Here is a 24,529-nt window from a genome sequence, read left to right as displayed (position 1 = left end):
TTGAAAATTTTCATGAAAAAATGTTGACTTCAAAAATGGCGATTTTCATGAAAATGTTTTGACTTCAAAAATGTCCAAAAAGTTCTTGAAAAAATGTCCAAAATGTTCATGAACAAAAATGTTCATGCTCATTTTTTGACTTTAAAAAAGTCGAACATTTTCATGAAAAAACGATGACTTCAAAAATGTCGAATGTTTTCAAGAAAATGTTTTGACATCAAAAATATGCTGATGCAGCTTCAAAAACACTCCAATCAGTGCAGCCAAAGTAGGCCTGTAATTCCTGTTTCGACTCCTCTGTCCATTTCTTTACAGTCCTTACTACAGGCTTAGCAGTTTTTAACTTCTGCCTGTAGGTCGGGATAAGGTGAATTAAACAGTGACCAGAGAGCCCTAAAGCTGCACGGGAAACAGAGCGATATGAGTCTTTTAAAACTGTGTAGCAGTGGTACAGTGTGTTAGACCCCCTGGTGGGACGCTTAATATGCTGTCTGAAACTTTCAGGCTCAATAAGAACCGATAAGAAAAATTCTGCAGAAGACAGTCCACTGATAAGTAGTTCGGAATAAAAAACTACAAAAATAAAGAAAAACACAAGTACGAGAGAGCACAGTACCGTGGCAACCATCTGTGGCGCCATCTTGGTACGAGAAACAGGTTAAACAGAATGACATCCATAAAATGAATCATGAGCGAGGCAGCAACACGGAAATACTTTAGCAATCTAATGACCAGTAGAAAAGCATGTGCCTATGAGTGGATGTGATATATTTGGATTGTGTTCAACAAAACACTGGCCATCTGCAATGACTGGCAAGTGTTGGTATGACAGAAGGTTGTGAGATGTAAGTGCCAAACAGATTTGAGCTAGACACTACTACTCAGCCATACGATGTAGTCACCAGTTCATCACAACAAGGACTGGATTGAAATCGATCTGACAGTGAACACATGATCCCTTCTTAATTCTCTGCCAGAGATTTCTTATGTTGATGTTTAGGGCACAAGTACCTTGTGTGTGTTTAATACAAATTATTCAAAACATTTCACTCCTATTAATCAAATTAAAACAAATACAATTTTAACAGAGCACATTTTATCACATGGCAAAGTTTTGTATACATGTAGCATCCATTTGTACATCTGACGATGTGGCAATTGGTTATCATTTCATGCTTTTGTATTAATGGACAAGGTAACATACAGTATGTCCACATCCTGAGTATACTTATCATTTGTTTTTGTAGCTCTCTTTACTGTGTACCCAGTGGTTGGTCTTACACAACTTCCAGCCAATACTTCGATTTAGCAACCTACAAAGCGACTATGTGTCCAAAATAAAATCAAAGCTAAATTTATCTCTCTCTCGATATGTCTGCAAATGGTTTATTACTTTCCAAGGAGAAGCACCTGTTCATTATGTTTCTGCTGGTTCTCAGTTTTTAGTAAGTTACACAGAGGCTTCACTCAAGCTTTCTTTAGACTATGTAACATTAAAACATTATTGTTTACTAACAGTGGTCAGATCCATAATTTCTCATACATTTCAGGAACTCTGGAAATCTCATCACTGATTCTCAGTCTCAGCCCATGACTATAGATGATCATGTATTAAATATTTACAGGCTGCAATTTGATAAAGCTAATTGGTTTTCTTTTAGTACCAAAACCAATTTTTTTTATGGGTTAGGGTTAGGGTTAGAAATTTCCTTTCAAGTTGAAAGAGGGAGTAATCCATTTTCTCGTTTGAATGCTGATGTTATTCTGCAGAGTAGACTGCCCCTTTATAGTAAATTGTTTCGCAAAAGTTACTTTTAGAGCATATTTTTTATTTCCAAATGGAACCAGTAAACTTTGAAGAGCTAATTTAGTTTCTGCTGATTAGAAAGAATTGTCTCAAACAACAACTCCTCGAGGGAGAAGAAATAATATCTTCTATGTAGGTTAGTTTGATTCTGCAAAGCCACCTTTTGCGCCTAAGTAACCCAGGGGTCTCTGGAAAGCAGCAGACAGGTAATGGGTAGCCAGGATGGATGTGGCCTCACTGGTTGTGGAAGAGAGTGGCTGGGCACCAGGTTTGAATAAGATTCTCCCTGAGATGCTGAAGGCTATGGACTTGGGCTCTTCAATTTTGCATGTATAGGTCTGAGATCAGAATTTCTCATGGGGGTTGGTGGTTCCCTTTTTATTTAAAAAGAAGAAAGGAGCTGGATGTTGTTTCCTCAGTTATCCTGGCATTACACTATCCTCAGCCTCCCAGGAAAGGTTGAAAGGTGCTGGAAAGTAGCTCTGGTATAGCTTGTCACCACAGATTAGTGATTAACAATGCAGATTCCCACCTGGCTGTGTTACAGTAGACCAGCTCTTTACCAATGCATGGATGCTGATGGGGATCATGGGAACTTTAAGTGCTCATCCAGTCTACATGTATTTCCTGAATTTTGAGAAGGCCTACGATCATGACTTTGGGATCCTGTGGGGGGTACAGTGTAACTCAGCCTAAGATGGATGGATGGATGGATGGATAGACAGATAGCCACTGTCTAATTCTTTTTAAACGGTGAGGTTGGTAAGGACAAAAACTTAAATTGATTTTCTCCAATGAAAATCATGTAAGTGATTGTCTGTATTCTTGTTATTCAATTCTTGTTTTTAAGGCTTCAAATACTGATACATTGTCAGAGACATTAACTACCTGTTAGACAAAACAGACGGCATCTTTTGTGTCTATATAAGATACCAAAGGGTAGTGAGAGCATTGGTGTTTCTGATGACTTGGTAACCGAACACCTGTTGAACAAGCACTTCAACAATCTTGTCCTTCAAAATCCCTATAAATAAGATGGACAATTGTACTGCTTTGGCTTCATGATACCTAATTAGCTTGTTCGAGATGTCAATCATGAATAACCTACACTGACTTTGGTACAGTGTTTTCTGGCTGGAGAACTGATTTCCCTCATCTAAATATAGCTGACTCCGATTCATAGCATGAGTGTGTTTTGCATGTGCGATGGCAGGAGCAGGGGATTGGGTAATCCGAGATGCTCTAATTAGTGCTTTAAGCCTTCTCTTCTGTAGTGTAGGCGAATGAGGCAAAATAGCAGCACCGCTCTTGCCCACACACACAAACACTTTGGTGGGAAATAACCAGCAGGGGTAGGCACCTGCACAAAAAGTCTAGAAACGTTTACAGTGGTGGTGGTGGTAGCTTGAGGAGAGGAAGCAGTTGACAGAAAGATGGCACATAGTATATTGGATGCAGAATTGTAAACACGAACAGAGACAGGGAGAGGAGAGGGTGTGATAAATTTAAAAAGTCATGTTTGCATGTAAAAAAAAATGGTAAGAGAGGAGCTAAAAAGGGATGAGGCTTTAGGAACAAGCAAGTAAAACAAAATTGAAGTCAAACGTAATAATCGTTGTATGCAATAAAATAGTGCTTATCTAGCATGCCATATGAGGATTTGGACATTTTTTTCAGACTAAAAATTGTACAAAAAGTCCTCAATAAGAAAAGAGAAGGTGGAATGTTATATGTTATATGTATCATGCTAATTACACACAGAAACCAAGCTAAAACTTTAGGATTGTTATACATTTTGTTGATAAAAAGTTTATTGGAATGAGCCAAAATAGGCGCTGCTGCAAATTACCAGCAGTCAGCCAGCCTGATATGTTACCAGGACCACACACACACACACACACACACACACACACACACACACACACACACACACACACACACACACACACACACACACACACACACACACACACAAACACACAACCTTTCCACATTTTCAGCACCCTTCTTTCTGCCCGACTGCTGCCTTCTGTTTCCTCCTCTCTTCAGTCTTCTCTCCCAACACTTATCATCACAACACTAGCACTGTTTCCATCAATCTTCCCATTACTTTTAGACATTCATGCATCCTTTTCACACCAGTCTGCCGCTCTTCTACCTCCCCGGATCTGATCCATTCTGAATGAAGCATGTGATTAAATTGAATGCTCGTCTGCTCTTGGCTGCTGCCCTTTAATGTGCTTCTGTCTTGACATATCATTGACAGCCTCTTTACTCTGCTGCTACCTGAGCTAGCTACAAGTTTTTTAACAGGGAAGAATCATCTGCCAACATGGGGAAAGAAGTACATTAACTACAGTGTTTGAGCTGAAATATTAAATAAATAAAACTATGTTTTTTCATTTCCTAAACCCACAGAGCATTCACATAACTAAATTATTCTGTCATGCATCATTAGATTATGGTAAGTGCATCTCTGTATGTGTGTGTGTGTGTGTGTGTGTGTGTGTGTGTGTGTGTGTGTGTGTGTGTGTGTGTGTGTGTGTGTGTGTGTGTGTGTGTTTGCTGGAGAAAGAGAGAGCATTTAATGATATATGTATTTGCCTTCTCACTTGCATTCTTGATTCATTTGGTCTGGTCTCAGTGCACCGCTAGGATAATGACTTGTCTCCTGAAGAGCGTCGGGGGAATGCATTTACAACAGGAAGGTTAAACAGATCTATCAATAATATTAATAGCTCTAGGAGACCATGAAGCAGTGTGGTATATATGGGAGTTATTGACTGTATACATACAACATGCCATGAAACTTTGTAAGTGCACATTGTACCCCTGAGGATTTTAAACATATTTTGGAAAAGCTGCTATTCCTTATCTTGCCTCCTCTGTATTTACACAGCCCAGGAACCTTTTTTAAAAGCTAAAAAGGAATTATAACCTCCGCTGGGGATTATGCAAAGTAGTTAAACATTAAAATAGTGACACAAGATGTTTGTCACTTGAGGCTTTTTTTTCTCAATGTTTTCACAATTGATTATTCATCATCATGTTTTATAATGAATTGTTAATCCCTTAACAAACATGGTGAGCATTGATTAGCATTGTTTGAAAAGCTTTTGTTCCAAACTTTCAGTAAGCCATTCCATGATTTTGGATAATATACCAAACCTTGTGAGAAACATATTATTTGTCATCAGTCATAAAAGACCTCTCTTTAAAATATGATCCATTCCATGCAAAAAATGAAACTGCTTTTTATATATAAAGCTATAAATAGACCCATATATGACTAAAGATATGTTGGCAATTTTAGACATGAACCTGTATGCACAAGTGGGTATTCTTTAAGAATCAGCTCATCTCACAGCTGGATTTGAAAATTGTTTTGACTCTGTGAGCAACAGGTTAAACTGTCTACATGGTCCAGCATTAGAGGGTAGGATGTTTTAAATGCTTATTCAGCCAGACATGTGGCTATTTGCTAAAAGTAATGAAGACCAGCATTATAACAACTGTGAAAACATTATCCCTTTAAGTTAAAAGCAGAGTTGGTGATTCTTTCTGTATACACGTTTTAAGATTTTGGATTGAATTTACTTTAGGTCCTGACAGAAATAAAAAAATGAATGTGCTCTGTAAAAGGAACGAACTTTGACCAAAGTCTGCAACGAGGTATCAATTTGATGAACCAATCATGCCACCCTTGCTCCCCGCTGGTTCTCTACCTACCCTGTCACCAATGACAGAGTTTATACTGTGAGTTTGTCGTTGGCCTTCGTGAGTAGTATAATAGTCTTTTAGTTGTTGTTTCTTTTTACATGTATTATGATCAAATTGTTTACTTACATCTGAATGAGACATGACACTATGTATTTTCTACACGATGAAAGCGATGAGCTGAGGTTTGCTTCTGGAGCAACGGCACTCGTGCATGTAAGTTAAAGGTGTGGCGTTTGAGGGAGCACAGAGGGGAGGGGCTGGGTGCACATAGAGCACTGAGGGAATGCTACTTTCAAAATGATGCTAGTTTTTGAAAATTATAAACCCTGCCTTGAAGTTTATGTGAGCTTTTAAGACAGCAGCACAGAAATATGTGCTAAAAAATCTTTCATTATACACTATTTATTGACAGAAACTATTGGACATTTTTGAATCATGTAAAATTCTTTATTGATATTGCCTAACAATGACAGGGAATGAGCTATTAATTAAATGCATGTAGATTGTTCTGGATCTGTATTTTAGAGCCATGTTTTATGAACAGTAAGCATGTTTAATTAATGAATCCAATGTGTAGCTGCGGTTCATTTCATTGTTAAAACATAATAGAGTTTGTATATGCTTTATTCAAAGGTTAATTACCAGAAAATATCAATAATAATATTATTTTGTTTACACTGAGCAATGGTTTGTTACTTTATGGTGGATGGATAGATGCCATGAAAGACATTACAAGCAGCAGCCCACTTGGCACACAGACACACTATTTGGATTTTCATCCTATACAGCAGCTTTATATTTATGAAGGTTTTCATATCTTGTGATTGGGTTTGCCCCCTGATAACCTTTTGCCCGAGCCGTCCAGGTGATGTTTGATAAGCTAATCTCACGCTTATAATCAAGTCTTAATTCCCGCTATTAAAAATAGCATGGTGTCAAGAGGTTAAGAGCTCCGCATTGAGGTTTTAATTATGAACAGCCTCCATACATCAGACGTAATCTGGACATATTTAAGTACAGGAACAGGAAGAAACCAAAAGTCTCTAAAAACAATAACAGCTTGTAGCTTTATGCAGCTTACAAAGCCGATCATCTCCTGATGTTCTGGCATTTAGAGATAGAGAGAGGGGCGGTCAGGACACAAATGAAGGGAACATTTCTGATACATTTCTGAGACTTTTCTGATATACTGTATATTGTAATGTGATATTGCCATAAGACCTAAATATTGATCAGGTCAACTACACCGCTTTAAGGGATATGTATTCTTACTGGTTTCTTTTAAAAACAGGAATAGAAAGCCCCTGAATCAAAAGCAGGACACAAAAAAAATCAAACAACTTGGAACTCAGAGGGATTACTGAGGGGGTGTTGAAGAGTATTTGTAGCAACAAAATGTCCTACATATAAATAGAGATATGTGTTTGTAAGTCACGGAGTTCTCCAACTGTTGGTATAGACGTTGATATCATCTAAACACTGTGCACAACTTACCAATGTACTGCTTTTTTTTATTCTCACTGGATCAGTGGTGGTGTGGTGTGTATGCCCTTTACCAGAGGCAGTGTCAATATTTCTGTTAAGTCAGTGGAAAATAATACACAAGGTTCCACAGTGACCTTTTTCCAGCAGTAATAAAATATGAAGGATGTCTGCATGCACACAAGCACATAATATATGCATAGACTGTAGAGCCATATGTGCAGGTCTGTTTATCTGAGTGTGTGTGCACATGTGCACATGTGCCCATGCATACGTAAGCAGCAGGATCAGCATTGATTACTGTTATATACCTGCAGGTAATTGGCATTTTCTCTCTCTCTCTCTCTATGGGACCTGGTGTGTTAATAAGGTCTTTCAGTGCAGGCGTCTAAATACATTGAATGCAGTGGCTGGATTTAGTATTTCAATGGATCATCAAAGGGGGAAGATGGACAAGTGTCACATTTTGTCTACTCGTCCTGCTCCAAAGCAAATACTTAATCTTTACCACCACAACAGACTCAAACAATCTATTACAGTTTTTCTCAGTCGCTTTGGTACATTTCTCGAATCATCCTCAACATTTGCAAAACAGTAAGTGCATTTCTCAAAACAATTCGTACAAATAGCAAAACACCATGGATTACCCGCAAAAGCCAGTCTCTTGCTCAAAATCCTTAGTTCATCTCTCAAAAGTAAATATCTGTGTCAATGAACATGACAGTGCCATCAGAATGACAAGTCCTTGTGTACGGATAAGACAGTCAAATTGCTTACTCATGTTGTCAATATAACAGTGTACTCTGGAGGGGTGTTCTGATATAAACTATGGCTAAAGTTCTGATGACAATTATTGTAAATTGTAAGTTACACCTTAGTGTATGTGGGCGATTGACTGTAAGAGACTGGACAAGATTCACATTTACGCTTTTACAGTGATTTGTTGACAGACCATGTCATTGCGATACAGAAAGGAAAAGACAGCACTGCATAGCACAAAGAAAAAAACAAAAGTAGAGATGTGAATATGGGACAATCTCCTTAGAGAAAACTGTACATGCAGTGCTGTATGAATTACAGTGCAGTCTTCCTACACCTCCTGATGTTCCTGTCTGTTGGGCCACAAATTCTCATCCACATCACATCAACGAATATCTTCACTTGCGATGCAGCGTGGAAAGAATCTTTTAGAGTGTCTTATCCAGCCTCTGCTGTGATGTCATCACACGCTGCATCCATGGCAGCCAGAAGGGTCATCTGTGTATGTGTGCTGGCGATCATATACTTTCCATCTCCATGCTGAGAAAAATTCCTCAATGGGGTTAAGGAATGGGGAGTAGGGGGACAGGAACTCCATCAGCATCCTGTTGTGGGTCACATACCATTGCCTGATGATGTTGGAGCGATGGAAACTGACATTGTCCCAAACTATCACGTACTTTGGCAAGTCATCTCCAGTCTGACCCCTCTCTTGTTCAGGGGTGAGATCCCTGTAGAGAGTGTCTACAAAGGTGACAAGACGCTCTGTATTGTATGGCCCAATAATGGGAATATGCGTTAGCACATCATTCTCAGAGATAGCAGCACCCACGGTTATGTTCCCGCCCCGTTGGCCTGGCACATCAACTGTAGCTCCGTGGCCGATGATACTTCAACCACACCTTCTGCATTTCGTTAGGTTGAAGCCAGCCTCATCCATGTAGATGAAGTTGTGCGGTGGTACACTTGCTTCCAGTTCTAGTATACGCTATATCCAGAAGACACAAAATGAGTTTTATGAATTACATGCATTTTCATTTTGGACAAGATACAGTTACATCAAATGTATACAGCACATATTGCATCTTCTTTTCTACAGCCATAGCAAACATGTAAAGGTCACACTGTACTGTATATCACTATACAATGTATCGTTTACTGTGAGGTACAGTTACTGCATGCTCATACATGTTTTACCTGTACATACTGGTAGCGCAGCTCCTTCACTCTTTCACCATTTCTTTCAAATGGAACAGTGTACAGCTGCTTCATATTCATTTGGTGTCTTTTCAGCACCCTGTCAATGGTTGAGATGCTGACTGTTTGGATGTTTTCAAAGATGTTGTTGTCCTCTGTAATGGCACTCTTTATCTCCCTTAGTCTTATGGCATTGTTTTCTACAACCATGGTGCAAACAGCCTCCTCCTGTTCAGGTGTGAAAAGGGGCCCTCTGCCACCCCTGTGAAGTTGTCTTGCAGTCCTGTGTGGAAAAAATATAGTCATGCAAAACACAAAATTGAGTAAGATAAAATGTCACTGTATAAAGTATACTTACTGTATATTGTAAAATGCAAGTGGAATACTGTAAGATTGAATGAAGCATTAGAGAAAGTATACAGTATTACAGTACAGTGCCTATTGTTAGATTACATACCTGTTCTGTCGACGAAAAGTCTGAATGATTGGGGACACAGTTGTTCTCCCAACATTTGGCTGCACCCTTTGACCAGCCTCGGCCATTGCAAGCCCATGATTGAGAACGTGGTCTACAAGTGTGGCTCTTATCTCATCAGGATCTTCCTCTGTTTTGCCTCCCAGCTCCTCCGCCACGCAGCCTCACTCCTCTTCCTCTTCTTCTTCTTTTCTCTGGCTGTTGACCCCGTCCAATTCCTTGTCCTTCCATTGTCAGACATTGTATCATTGTGTTGTGCTCCGGCTATATATATACTTGCCAGTTGATGGTTCATGAGATGCATCATTGAGCTATTTCAGAAAACTGGTTGATCATTGGTTGATCTAATGCGTCACACATTTCCCTTCGTTAGAGAAAGTCAAGATACACCTGGGAGCAATTTACCAATTCAGGACAGATTTAGAAAAAAAAGTCTAATGGAAATGTATAGAAATATGCTTGACATATTATGACAACTTGTTCAACCATTTTGCATGTAAAGACTTATGCGATGAACTAATGCCTAAACGTTGTGGGGGGTGAGACTATTCAACAGAGACCCGTTATAATACATTTTGATCAACATGAAATAAGCAATTGATAATGTAGGAAACAGCAGAGAATTGTACATAATCATTTGCATGGATGTACCAAAGCATTTGCAACTTGTTCAAAGAAATGAGAAACTGCTTTTTTGATGTGCACTAGTGACACAATGATGTGAAGATTGAGCAAGAACTTTTGAGAATTTCAATTCTGATCTGAGAAGTGTACCACAGCGACTGAGAAAAACTGTAAAAAAAAAAAACTCTATCCGTCTGGAGCCAAGTTCCCTTTTTGATCATGAAGTATAAAATCAGACTGTCACTTCTGTTGACAATCTCATTAAAATGTTATGCAACCGATAATTTGCTGAATTGAGTCACTATTTTCAAGCCAAATTACATAAAGAATTAATATTTTGACGTTTTGAATGTCTAGACTTAATATGACACTTACAGTATATAGCCCTTCAAAATCTTCCTTTTTTATTTATTGATGCTGTAAAAGCTGTTTTCCTTTGTTCTTTTTCCAGCCTGAACACATCGTCCTCTGCATTTGTGCTCTTTTTTGGGGAACACCTACCACTGAAATCCCAGAGGTGTGAACCTGAGAGTCTGCACTGTAACACTTGAGTCATCATAATGAGTCTGCTTCTATTCTCTTTGCCGCGACTGTCATTCCCCTGCCTCTCGTTTCACTGCATCTCTCTCTTTTTCCTGTCTCTCTCCCTCTCTTTTGCTCTCCCTGTGCAGCAGCCAAGGCTCAACTCAGATAGTGTCAATGAAATGCAGACGTATAAACAATTAATCATAGTACTAGAACACTGGCATGTCCATGGGGCTGTATGGCCGAGGGTGGCATCACCCTCCCCAACTGTTAACCAACATGTTGCTCTGTAGGGGGCTGCTAGTTCTTTTTAAGGAATTTTAATGTGGCATATTTTTTTTGATGGGAATTATAAATGTTACATATTTGGACATCCACTTCCTTTTGAGTCCTTGGGTTAGGGTTAGGGATATTCAAATGTTACCACTTTGTTCTGTTATTTTTCACATTCAAAGCACAGTTTTATTACATATGTGTGATATCTTTATGGAATTAAAAAAAGAAAGGATTTATTGAGATGAACAATTATAAAAGCTGTACATCTATAGTACAAGGGAGCTGATATCTCATGTGATTTATAAGTGAGAGATTTGTTTTGCTACCCAAAGAAATAAACATTCAGTAATGTTATATGCCTGATTGCAGCACAAACAAACTTTAGCATATTTCCAACTGGACTCTGACACCAGGAGGAAAAAATATATTCTGTGAGGTGATAGAATAAAATAAAAACAACGTTTCTCTATAGTGAGGGAATTTTATCAGATATATGGCCAATTTGGGAATAAATTCCTTATGAACCAATTTCTACACCAATGTGTTTCTAAAGGTGTCTAGTTACACATATAAAAAGATTTAAATTCAACTCCTGTAGGAAAATCCATAAGAGCTGCTGAAACTTCAGGTCAGTAAAACATTAAGTAGCAATGTTACATGAATTACATAAACTCAAATTTAATAATACTTACATATCAGAGTTAAAATCATCTTGCAATATCTCTTTGACCGGTGAATATTATTTGATATGTGTGGACTCTATTGTGTCTGTCCATGATCCACAGAATGGCTTGAGCACGTCTGGCACCTGCCACTCAAAACTCACTGTCTTGCTACAAATGTTAACCAACTGCAACATTTAACAGTTAATAAAAGGTAGTTACCATCACTAATACATTTATAAATAGACCTATGAAGATGCTTTATAATTCACATGCAACAAGCAACATTGATTTTCACCAAAACAAATGGTTTTCAAGAGAGATGGAAAAGTGGGCGTGGCCGTTTCTCTATCAAGGAGTGGTTTTGGTGCAAAATAAATGCTTGCAATGGATTCAGCATCCCAAATAACCCCTAATTTGACCACAAATATGCTATTTACGGCACATGTAAAAAAAATCAAAAATTTCAAATTTTCAATCAAAAATAAAAAAAAATAAAAAATTTCTAATTTTCAACCAGGTACCCCAAGTTTCAGCAGCTCTCACGGATTTTCCTACAGGAGTTGAATTTAAATCTTTGCGTAACTAGACACCTTTAGAAACACATTGGTGTAGAAATTGGTTGGTAAGGAATTTATTCCCAGATTTTCACAATATTCCCTTACTACTATGAGGAAAATGGTTTAGCCTTCTTAATGTATTTAGAGAGGACATCGATCTACTTTCCTCCTGTCGAACATGTGCCAAATAAATTGTCAGTGCGCCATGCGCTTTTTGTTGTCATTTACGGCTACCGCTTAGTCGTCTGACTTGAACGCCTGTCAATTATTAGCAACAAATCACACACGTAACTTTTTTTTATCATAACACACTATTCTGGTGAAATCAATCTGAAACTTGAAAAAATACTGAGAAACCCTGTAAAAACAGCAAATTTCCATACATAAACGTGTTTTTAAAACAGTGCTGGAAGGATGACGTGTACGTAGGGGTCCTTCGGACTTCCGGTTGTGTATAAACAGACCGCAAAGGGAGTTACCTCGCACTAAAGATGTAAGTTTCTCTTATTTTAGAGTAATTCTACCTCAATGTGTTTCATATTATTTAGTGTTCAGTGTGGTTCTAATAACAGTCATGTCATTCTCTTCGTTAGGTCTAAAGTAACGTTTAAAATCACCCTGACGTCGGACCCCAAGCTGCCATACAAAGTGTGAGTACTTTATTCATTTTTATTCAACAATCAGAACAATTCAGTTCAGCTTCCACATTTAATGAATGTACCCACGTAGATTTTGTTTTTCGATGCATGCGTGGATTGACTTGTTGTTATATTTAAACAGAGTCACTTTAAATGTGGTCATTGAGAGAACATCTGTCAGCTGTGATTCACTGACTACACCTGTGGCCAACTTTGTGTTCAAGCCTACCAAAAATGATCTAAACATAGTGTGTTTCTATTAGGTTTGAAATGGATGTGTGACAGAGTGATCTTAGCAGGCGTCATGACGTCACTTAAAACGTCTGCTAAGTGAATTGTAACATTGTAACTTTCTCATTTAGCTCCTCTCTCTCTCTCTGAATGACAACATTGAGCTGTGAGAAGAAAAGAAACATTAAAACATTCCTGTGCTCAAATCTCCTTTAAACAGGACAGAGATGACAGGCAGCAGAAGCAGTAACAGGATATATTTTAAAATAAAAAGGCTAAATGTAAATGTAAACCTTGTACTTTTACTTTACATAATTGTTTTTTTTACTATTGCTTTGACGCTCATTTGACAAGGCTAGACAAGTAGGGAAAACACAGACAGAAAGTAAACTTTGTCTGTTTACAGGAGCCATTATACATGACCGTGCTACTGTTTGTACAGCGCTTTCCATGTCTGCAGTGTTTTGTCACATTCAAGCACGTGCATGTTTTCACACTTGTGGAGCTCCTCTCAATAATACTTTGTGAATGAGATTTTAAGTAGAGTAAAGTACAATAGATAGAATATGTTTCCTGTGCATTAATCTTTAATAAAAATAAAAAAAATCCAGAATTTGCATTTATATATTGCAATGATTCTTCAAATTAAAGTTGAACTGCTTGTCAAAGGGTCACTGTATCATCCATTATTGGATGTGAAATGACATTTTGAGTTGCAAATTATTTGAGTGATGTTGAAATCTGGATAACAATGACACATAATAATCAAACTACAAACATGTTTTTGGGACCTGGTTCTTGGCTTTATTATTTTTTTAATTGCTGTACCGGTGCATCTCATTAGCGATGCATAGGTTCAAGTTGAGTGCATTATATGGCATGAATCAATGTCAGTAGCTGATGTTTATTTGTTGTGCCAAATCAATTTAATGCTAGCATCTAGCACACCTAACTACGGATTCAGAGAAGAGCTTTTTTTATTGGGCAGGTGAAGTCTCCTCTTTGACAAACTCTGACTTGTTTTCGTTGTCAAACATGAGAGATGAATCCTGTACTTAAAGCAGCTGACATTTCTATCTGACATACAAAAACTGTAAAGAAGTAATCTACTGTTTTTATTGAGATGTGGCTTTAAAAAAATAAAATAAGTTGAATCGATGTTTTCTGCTGTAGAAGGACTTTAAATTAAAAGCTTTTCCTGCAAGCAAAAACTCATGACCCAGACTTTGAATTCAAATATATTTTTTTAAAACATAGGTACTTTAGAGGAGTATGATTTATTCAAGCCTTTTTGTTTAAACACATACTGTCAATTACAGCAGTATAGGCTAATTGAGAATAAAATATTAAATATAATAATACCCTATAGATGCTAATGTTTGAGGAGGGTTTACATGTTATCAAGCCTTTTAAAGTTTGGTTAAGCGATTCTGCAGAAATATTTCTCGGAATTTTAAATTCACCAACCAGACGTACCACCCTTTATTGTTCTGTTCCTCCAAAAGCTCTGCCCCCACAATTCATTGCCACAGTGAATGAAAACAGAAAAGATGTGGAGTTGCAGGCGGATGTTGCAGAACACAAAACACCATCTGTTGTTATGTGGCTGCACACTGGGACACTTCTTGTTGTCCATTTACAGAGTCAAGGCTGTTTATAAAACAATGTTTGTATTTTTAATCACACAAGAATATCAAGCGGTTAGCAGACTAATAATGAAATATTGATATTGATTAAACCACCACTGCATACCTCACCTTTAATGTCAACCTTGGTCCTTTGAATGTTGCGTTGAATATAGTGCTGGAATTGGTTACAGCAAATCTACGAGGTAGCTTTAACAAATGTGGAAAAGAACGTCAAACATCCAACACAAAATATCCATCCATTCATGTTTTGTGTGCCTTTTTTACAACAGCTATATTTTAGGCTGTGTAATGCAGAGTCAAGTGTCCTAACACACCTTCACTCTGAATTTTGATTTGAGAAATTGCAGTTACATTTCTCCAAAAAAAAAAAACAAAGTCCATGTAATAATTAAAGCCCTAAGGTGTTGTCAGAGAGCAGGCTCTCCCATGAGGTCAGACAAGGCCTCGCTGCAGCTGTTAATATTTTAGCATGAACAGAGGCGATAATAAAGATAGTTAATGAGGCATCATATGAATCCTGACAGAGGAGCTCACCATCAATCCATTTGTCTTATTTCTATAATCACCAGTCATTTAAGAAAGTTTGATGATCTTTATTATCAGAAAGTTTCTTTTTCATTCTGAAAGTTTATTTTGTACCCTCTAGCTCCTCACCCTTCAGGGTTTGATGTTGGTTGGTTTCTGTTGGGGGGTTACTGACAGGAAGTCAGTTACTTATGGTCCCATATCCTCAGAATTGACTCTGACAAAAGTAATGTTACACTCGATTGACTCCTAGAAGGACATTTTGCTTCAGTTCTCTTTAAAGTAACAGTACATGGCCAGCTACAGAGCGGCTTCTAAGTGTGATTGACTCTTTCTGCCCCATTCAATTGTCCCAGGTAGCTGTCGATCAACCCTCAGGTCAACAGGTTCAAATATGAGCGTCTTGTTTTTTCACGTAGGGGGTGATGTAACTTTCGATCTAATGGGAGTATTTTGAACTGTTTTCTTGCAGACTAAGTGTCCCTGAGAGCACGCCTTTCACAGCAGTGTTGAAGTTTGCAGCTGAGGAGGTAAGCTTACTGATTGTGCTTTAACATTTAGCCATCAACATGCTACTTTCACAATGAGACTAAAGATTTATCTCTTCATAGTTGGATTATTGGGAGGAAAAATGTAATGTAATATTAAATGCAAATAAGAAACCTATGGGAATGTAAACTGATGTGTCATATTTTCTGTGCAGGAGCTATGTAGAACGTGTCATTTAAATATCTTACATTCCTCAGTATATACATTCACATTTATTTGAAAACAAATTAAATTGATCCATCCAGAGTTTGCTAACATGTTAACGTCAGAAAGTGAAAATCACTTGTTTACAATACAAATTATTTCCCCCAAAAAATCTTGTGTCCATTGGGCTGTGGTCTAAAAAGTTTACAAATCCATACTGGTCGCATAAATTACTCTAAAATAAATAAATGTTTCCCCACATTGAACTCAGGGTTTAATTTATGAACATGTGCACTTCAGTTACCATGGTGACGCTTCACTCGCATCAGCTAGCCTATCCAAAATCGCCAACAAAGAGAATACTAAAATGAGAATATAGACTCATACAGTTTGAATGTACTTCCAACAACTGACTGGAAAACTCCAGACGCAAAAAAAAACTGATGGCAATCAACATTTATAAGACTGATGGTTCGTCATAGTTACTCTTCCTTTGGAATTCAAGGCCTCATTTAAAGTTTGAGCTTTTGAAATGACCTTCACTTTGTTTATTTTTACAAGCAAATTTATTTGCAAAAAACTAGATATTTGGCTTCACTTATGTCCAGCTTGCATGTCCTCCATCTTCTGATAAGACTCTGTGTTCGGTCTCTGCAAAAAAAAAATCTATTCAACGGAGTTTCAAATGAAAATGATCATGCTGGCAAACACTGGCACATTTACAGACTTGTCATTAACCTCTGAGGTCCTTTATAATTAAATAGGCAGATAAGACTTTATATTAACCCTAAGGGATGCATGCACAGGCCACACACATCTAACACCTAACCTTTTACCCAGAACCTCTCCAGTACTGTAACTTCATTGTGTCCTATTTTATGCACATGTGATGACGGGGTGCTAATTTACCTTTATTATAAACCAGTTTGTTTGTAGAGCTAAATGTGTCACATCTGACTGGATGCAACACAGTAAGGCTTTCTGCTTCAGCAGTGACAGCCGACCATTAATATTCAGTCTGTATTTTGTACAATGATCACATGCCAGAGTGCTTTGTTGAATGAATTTGTCTGTCCTTTTTTACCTGTAATTATCAGAGGTTTATTTTTGGCACTTGTTTTCAGGGATTTTTATATCTGTGATGAGTTGAAAGAGAAATTACAAGATTTAAAACAAAATGTACTGATTTGATGGTCCTGGGATCTTGACAGTAATCCTTTTTAGATACTAGATTTTCTCAGCCAGTTTTATGCCACATGAAACAAAACATTAATTCCCGATCTAGACGGTTTCAAATGCTGCTTGTGCTACCTGGCAGTAGTTGGCAGAGCAGCCCTTTGCTAACCTTATCTTCCCGGCAACAGACTCTTCCCTGCACCCTTCACTGCAAGTCTCACCAGCCCACATCCTCTTTGGTCCTAACCTAAAGTAGGGACTGTTTTGCAACCATGCCGAGGGATTATCTTCCAGATATTCAAGCGTTGCTATCTACCCCTCAAGCTTTTTCTTGACTGTTTGTATGAGTGTGTGTGTGTGTTTGTGTGTAAATACCTGGAGGTCTGACTAAAGACAAAAATCAATGAACGACATTTTCTTTCTGCATTTTTCATGCAGTTTCTAAAGAGATGCAGCTCTTATTTTGAAAATGTCACACAGCAAGCTGTATGAAGCTCACTACGCTGACTCATGGGATGTAACTTCATTTCTTGAGGATGTATTCAAACTGTGATTTCACGGTGGGGGGGAACTTGACTGCATCATGTCTCTGGATATTAAAGCAAAGAACTTCAGTGCTGCTTAAAGCTCTGAAATGAAGCTTGTTGTTGTTTAAATTCACAAAAGGGGTTCGAGTGTGATCATTTTCCTGTGCTTTGTTTTCTTTTACAGTTCAAAGTGCCATCAGCAACCAGTGCAATTATAACAAATGGTGAGTTGTTGGTTTTTTTGGGAGGGGGGGGGGGGGCTCTTTCAACCAAAGATTTAACATGTTAGTGCAGACATGGCTTGTTTCCTTGATTGATTGTCGACAAGAAGCACTTTACTGTAGAAGGAGAGTCTCGTTCTTTTTTAATGACGTGGCTGTTTTAAATACTTATTTTATGAAGGATACACAGCTAACTGTTGCCTTGACTCCGTTCTAACAGTAGACTCCACATTTCTATTTGTTTAGCAGAAGAAATACATTTTAAATCAAAACATAATTTCCAAATCAATATTTAGTTTCAGATGATTGATTACCTAAGAAAGAAGCTGTGTGATAAGCGGGATAATGTAGAGTGAGCAGGTTGCTCATCCTGTCAGGGTCACATTCCACCATAACAATCTGCTCACTATAAATGATCCCGCTCACACAATCTGTGCACTGGACTGAAGTGTTTGGGGAATCTGCAGAGTTCCACAGTCTCAACAAGAAGATCTGAATGACGAGAAATTCATCACAGTCAAGTCGACTAAAAAAAAAGCGACTTGTATTTTTTCTGTGTTGTCATCTTCACTCTGCATGTTTCAACCTTTATTACAACTTAAAGTTAATTAGATTTATGCAACATTTAAACTCTGCCTAAACAAAAGGTAAACTTTCAAATTCAAAGGACATTATTTGTGACATAAACTTAGCCAGGAGAGAAAAAAAAAAACCCAATTTCCTTGTCATTTTACACCATCTTTGAGATTGATATTTAATCAATGAACAAATAATCCATAGATGTGTTTAAAGTAAAAGATGTTCTCTCTGTGTACTACTCATTCTGCTGAAGAGGCATTAAGTCATCTGTATTGATCTGTGTCGGCTCCCTGCAGGAAATGCAACAACACTAATACCACTTATCTCTGGCCAAGTATTACACTACATATTGACCCATTATTGAGTCGACATTTTGTTTTCACATTACAGACGGAAGCTGGCTAATTTGCGCCTACAAGCAGCAGAAATGGCCCTTACAGATTTAAGAGATGGAGGTTAAGAAATCACATCTGTTTGATATATACTGCTAAAAGTAATATTAAGGTTTAATCAGGCTAAATTTGCTCAGTTTGAAATGACTGGCAATACATTTGCCTATATGTCAAGAACCTCATTGAGCTACCGAGCATATCTGCATTTGTAAAATCATTATCCATGTTCAGCTGGGTGGACCGTGACAGAGCATTTGTCACCAAAGTCAGAGTCATGAAAGGAACACACGGTCTGTAAATGTTGCCTTACTCGTTAGATTCCAACCGTTCTACTGTGCAGCAGCACACAATCCTGGAGTTCCACACCGACAGTGTGAGGGAGTTAATAGGAGACGTTCAGCAGCAGCATTCCTGATGTTTTTCCCCACATGCGCAGCTACGTAGCGATAAGAAGTGACATTTCAGGGGGCCAGTGGGACAGTATTGGGCATTCTGTTGCTGAATAACACCAGAATGAGATTTGGGTTTTTGAAATGACTGATTTGACCAACATGTTGAACATGACTTTGGCTTTTACCGGTTCACGATCAAAAGCTAGCTTCTGCTGAGTCACACTCTAATGTTTGTTCTGGATAAACTGATGATACTGCAGATTTTCTGTTGTCTTTGTGTGCCTCTCATTTACATGACACGTTTTTCTGTTTACATTGTGTTTTTCTTCTACGGTGGTCTTTCAGACGGAATAGGAATCAACCCTGCCCAGACAGCAGGTGAGTTATGATGTTGTTTTTGGAGCTAATGCCTTCGTTTAGCTTTGACAAGCTTATTTTTCCACTCACTCACAAACGGATACACAAACACACACACAGAAATAAACACTTTGGGTGTTTTTGAATCCCCTCTCTAAATGCTGCTAGGTCTTATTTTTTCTTTTCACTCATGTGAATGAAGGTTCATGGGAGCTTTATCCACCTCAGGGCCTACTTTAAACTCTTAACAACTTCTCAGTTTGCTTTCATCAAAGCGTTAATAGCTGAGGGCAGGACTCCAATAAACCATGTTTCATCATGTGTTTTGATAATACTGGTGGCATGTGGTTAATAGTTTAAACGGTGAATTGGATGAGGCCCACAGGCAGTGACTTCCGTTTGGTGGCTCTATAAAGACACGAGCTGTAATATCAAGCGGTGTACTCGAGGGAGCGTAACAAATCGATTTGGGATCAAGCAGTTCCAGCTAATCTAATCAGGATTACTGTATCTGCTTTGGGGTTTTAGAAAAGCAGGCCAGATGTAGCAAACAGGGACCACATATAAATAAACGGTTAATGACTGAAACATCTCTGTGTTTGCATTTAAGTTATTTGTATGGAAATGATGCTAACTTATACATAAATACAGATGCAATACCCTAAGAGGCAATATGTAATGTTGAATTCAAATGAAAAGTGACCTTTGACTGGAGACGTACTTAACGCAGCAAGCTGTGCAGCCTGAACTCAACTTGACTTTAGATTAGCACATTATCGAGGAGCCCTGGTGAATCCTTTTTGTCTGTCAGCCTTCTTGATTTTCCCCCTTAGGTCCTTACTTAATGCGTAGCCCACCTCTTCTCATGTAAGTCATCATTCTTCACAAAGATAGGTCACACATGAGTGATTTGTCTGCATAGAGTAGAGATAAGGTAATGCTCGCTTTGACCCAAGGCATGATGGGTATTTTCTTTTGCTACGAAAGCAACAAATTGTGGGCATTCATAACGGCTTTTTATCTGCAACAAAAAAAACATCCATGCTGTGTGCTTCCAAGAATAGCCTCATTTCAGACACCTCTGTCAGATTGCCATTTTCACCCACTGGAGCCACTCTTCCTCGTGTTCACATGATTGAGCAGCACACTGGGATCCCATGTCATTTTAGACCCTCTTATTCTTTGTACCATACGTTTCCTGCTATAAACTATACAGTGCACTTCAACTGATCAGTGTTCACATAATACAGTTTGGTTGATTATCAAAATAACCAATCTATATGTGGAATGCTTCACTTGATTTCATTTAATGTATTGAATTAGGACAGGCACACTGAATCAGTGGCTGCCATAGAAAGCTTTCTGACAGGAGTGTAGTCGAGATAGTGTTTTGGCTAAAACAAAGTGCAACATTTCATTATGTTGTTAAAGCATTAAAAAAAAAAAAAAGAAAGGGAAAATCCTTATAACCTCCAGAAGAGATTTGTATTATTTTTTTATTAAAACTATGTTATAGTTACAAAATAATGTTAATGAGATGAGGGAAATAAAAGGTGAGGCGGAAACATGACACTAGAAAAATGCTTAAAAAATAATGGACCACAAATGAAAAAAATTGAATTGAAATTGAAAATACCTCACTGTTTTATGTCATTGGGTGATAACTTATCCCCCCCCCCCCCCACACACACACACAGTTTTCTCTACCAGTATGCACTCCCGCCTCTAGTGGTGAGAATGACAATTCAAACATTAGTCACTAAAAAGCTAGAAAGATAATCCTGACAGCTTTTTTTACCATGAAAAAATAGTTTCCCCATGTGTTTAACAGTTTAAGAACAGACATGAATCATCCTCGCAAAAATATATGATTGTACTTGTTCTGAATTCATAAACACCTAACGACTAATCACATAGATTCAGTTATCTGTGTTACTACACGCCTTGCATCACTGTAAACAAAGTTTATTACAGCCTTGTTTTCCTGTTTCTTTTGAAGGTGTATGCTAATCAGACAAAGTTTAACTTAATTAAAGACGTTTTCCATCATCACTATTTTTATTTGAGCAACTCATCTCATCTGGGAGTTGGAAACTGAGCCGTCTGAGATTACACGACCAGTTTCTCTCCCAGCTGGTGAGTTGCCATGTTTTGGGCTTTATTGACAGTGAAACTCTTTTTATTAGGGATCGCAGGCTATAAACTGTGAGCTTATCTTGGTGTTTTTTGCTGTGTTGCAGGGAACGTGTTTCTAAAACACGGCTCAGAGCTTCGCATCATTCCAAGAGACAGAGTGGGAGGACAAGGAGACTGATGCTGCTTTTTACTCGTTGACGGCATAATGACTCAACCGACAGAATCATATAACACTTGAGACCCAGGAAACACCTCGGCGTGTGTCATATTTATTTTTCTTGCCCACAACAGACAGTGACTCACATGAGAGTTTATATATTTGAACTTAATGAGGACATGCACTCACACTTGCATGCTCCCTGCTTCTTCATTCTGAGTCTTTTTTTTTATTTCCTCAGTCAGTGTCGTTGGATCTAAAGATGAGAGTGACATCAGAAGATCCCCACGGTGCTGATTAATTAATATCCTCAAACACAGACAGGCATGCTGGGAAAATGTTAGCGAAGATTAACAAACAAATGATTCAGTTGAAGCTTTTGTATCATTGTAAATGAAAATAAACCATTAGTATGTCAAACAAACATTTCGTTATTTTTGCAATGTTTGTCTTTTTCCTTATTCACAGAAATAACCTGGCAACCCTTTTCAAATGACGTGGGTTAGACGTGACTCTCTGAATGTGTGTTTACATTAGATTTGTCTTTATTTGAAAACCTTTTCCTTTCAAACGAGAATACATTTGCATCATGAATCTGGACTAAACTTGTTTGGAGCTCATTCCATCATTGTCAGGAACATTTTAAAGATACATACTTTCAATTGAATGTAAGGAAATGTGATTTTTTTTTTTTTTTTTTTTAATCTGTCAAACTGAAGACACATGGATCTTTGCTGCCCTCTGTCAGGTGACACTCAAACACCAGTTTTTACTGAACCAAGTTCCCCTACTCTCTAAAGTATATTCACTATAAAGTATATTCACACAGTAGATGTGAAAAATCCAACATTAGTCATTAGAATCATATTGATATGCATTGCTGACTTCAGTAGAAGTTGATAAAACAAGGCAGGTATCCCAAAAGCATTGATTTAAATACAAAGGCTGCAGCATGTTTGACAATGACAAACACTGCTTTTCAGCTTTCAATTCAATTAAATGTTTGATTGTAGTCTTCCGCCTTGTCTTCCTCTTCTTGAAATTTAAAAAGTCACTAGATTAAAAAAAAAAAATGCCTTCAGATCAAGTCTCCCCATTATTGTCATCCAAAACAAAAACAAAATCATGACTCATAGCTCAACCGGTAGTTTGTCCTGAAATGTGCTTCATCGTTGTCTGACTGATTAATGAGGGAAAGCAGTTTATTATCCCCTCCACATTAATCAGTTTCACCAGAGAAGGGCGGAATCATTTGTTTCTGAATTTCTCCGCACTTGAGAAACTAAAAAAAGAAGCCCACTTGGCAAAGGTTAGAGAGAGAAATGATGTGTGCATGCTGTAATACACAGCAGAGAGCACACTGTGTCCTATCCATTAGGATGCAGACTCAAGATGGAGGGGAGGAGAGCGGGAGTGCTGTCACAAATGGATTTTCTCATTTGTTTTAATCAAAGCCACTGCTGGGCACATCGAGCAGAAATATTACTAATGAAATAGGAAAAAGACTACAGAGTGCTGGAGATGCAGCTTGTTGTGGGTTTAAAAGGGTGGCATGACACATTCAATGTACCTGGTTAAAAAAAATAACAATTTACATTTTTAAGGACTTCAAATGTTTTCCATTTTAATTCAAGTGGTACAGAGCAGACCAGTATAAATACGCAACCTTTTAAAATGCTGACTCAGCTCTGGAAACATCGATGCATTCATTAAAAAGTTTTTTTTTTGTTTTTTTTTTTAAATCTGCTAATTTTGCGCTCTTTAAGCATGAAATTAAAACGTGACACTTAGGCAAAACCGTCTTGTAGTCTAATCTTCTTAACCGACGAGGCAGAAAGATGCTCCGTCGTCATATTTCATGATGAGCTCTTAAGTCCCTGCCCAATAAGTATCTGAAGACCTTGCTGCATAAATAAACCTGTGGCTCAGTCCTGATTTCTACCTGCTCCCAAGAGGAGGAATGTCTTCTGATCCGCATCCTGCCGCACAATTCCAAGCCTCAGCAATCAGTCATCACACTGCAAAAGTGTCCTTCTCTAACAAAGGATTTAAAAAAAAAAAAGACTGTGTTGGCTCTGGTTGTTTCAATCATTGTCTGGCAATCCGCTTAGTTGACATGAGACAGGGCAAATGTAAAGTAAGGTTGGAAGGTGTTTGCTGCTGTGGGTTGAGTGAGATTTATTTAAGGTTTATATGGGTTATAGTAAACAGAGCTTTGGAGGTTCTGTCCTCTACTGCCCTAAAAAAGGTCTACAATATATTTGACTGCACCAGTTTGTCCTCAGAGTCTGCAGTGGGGGTGGTAGAATGTGTACCCTGCTATGACCCCTTTCCCTTTTACCTGAGTAAATGAGACACATGGAAATGCATACTACAGCTGCAAAACAATGCAAGTACTATACTTTTGACTTTAAATAGAATAATACATCATTTAAGAGGAACAGACTGGTCGCTTTGATTGACTTATAGGTTGATTTGTTTTGTGTTTATGTTCTTTACTTTGAGCCATAAACAGTCATAGGCTGAAGATTGTAGCAATGTTTTTTAAGACGCTCACTTTCAAGATATGAAGTAATACAATAAACAGGAATGATTAAACATATATTCCTTGACTAATTGCTGCTTTAATGCATGAATATGTGTGAGTGAATGAGAAAAAGATAGCAGAATCAATACCCCCTTGTGAGATAATAGCTTTCACTCCCCTCATCTTCTTTCTTCCCGAATCATTTGTGCCCCCTGCTCCTTCATAAATGACATGTTGAGCCT

General features: G+C 38.0%; 1 protein-coding gene across 1 annotated transcript; it reads left to right on the top strand.

Annotated features, from left to right (window-relative positions):
• Nucleotides 1-12,395: 12,395 nt before the first annotated feature.
• Nucleotides 12,396-22,184, top strand: ufm1 (ubiquitin-fold modifier 1). Its single transcript, XM_061055048.1, has 6 exons — nucleotides 12,396-12,580; nucleotides 12,681-12,737; nucleotides 15,603-15,660; nucleotides 17,711-17,750; nucleotides 19,456-19,488; nucleotides 21,708-22,184. Coding segments are annotated over exons 1-6 (264 nt in total). The 5' UTR covers nucleotides 12,396-12,578; the 3' UTR covers nucleotides 21,782-22,184.
• The last annotated feature ends 2,345 nt before the right edge of the window (nucleotides 22,185-24,529 follow it).

This window comes from Labrus mixtus, chromosome 14, assembly GCF_963584025.1.
Source record: "Labrus mixtus chromosome 14, fLabMix1.1, whole genome shotgun sequence".
Taxonomy (NCBI): domain Eukaryota; kingdom Metazoa; phylum Chordata; class Actinopteri; order Labriformes; family Labridae; genus Labrus; species Labrus mixtus.
The sequence above is the reverse complement of the archived record's forward strand: the minus strand, read 5'-3'. Positions and strand labels throughout refer to the sequence as shown.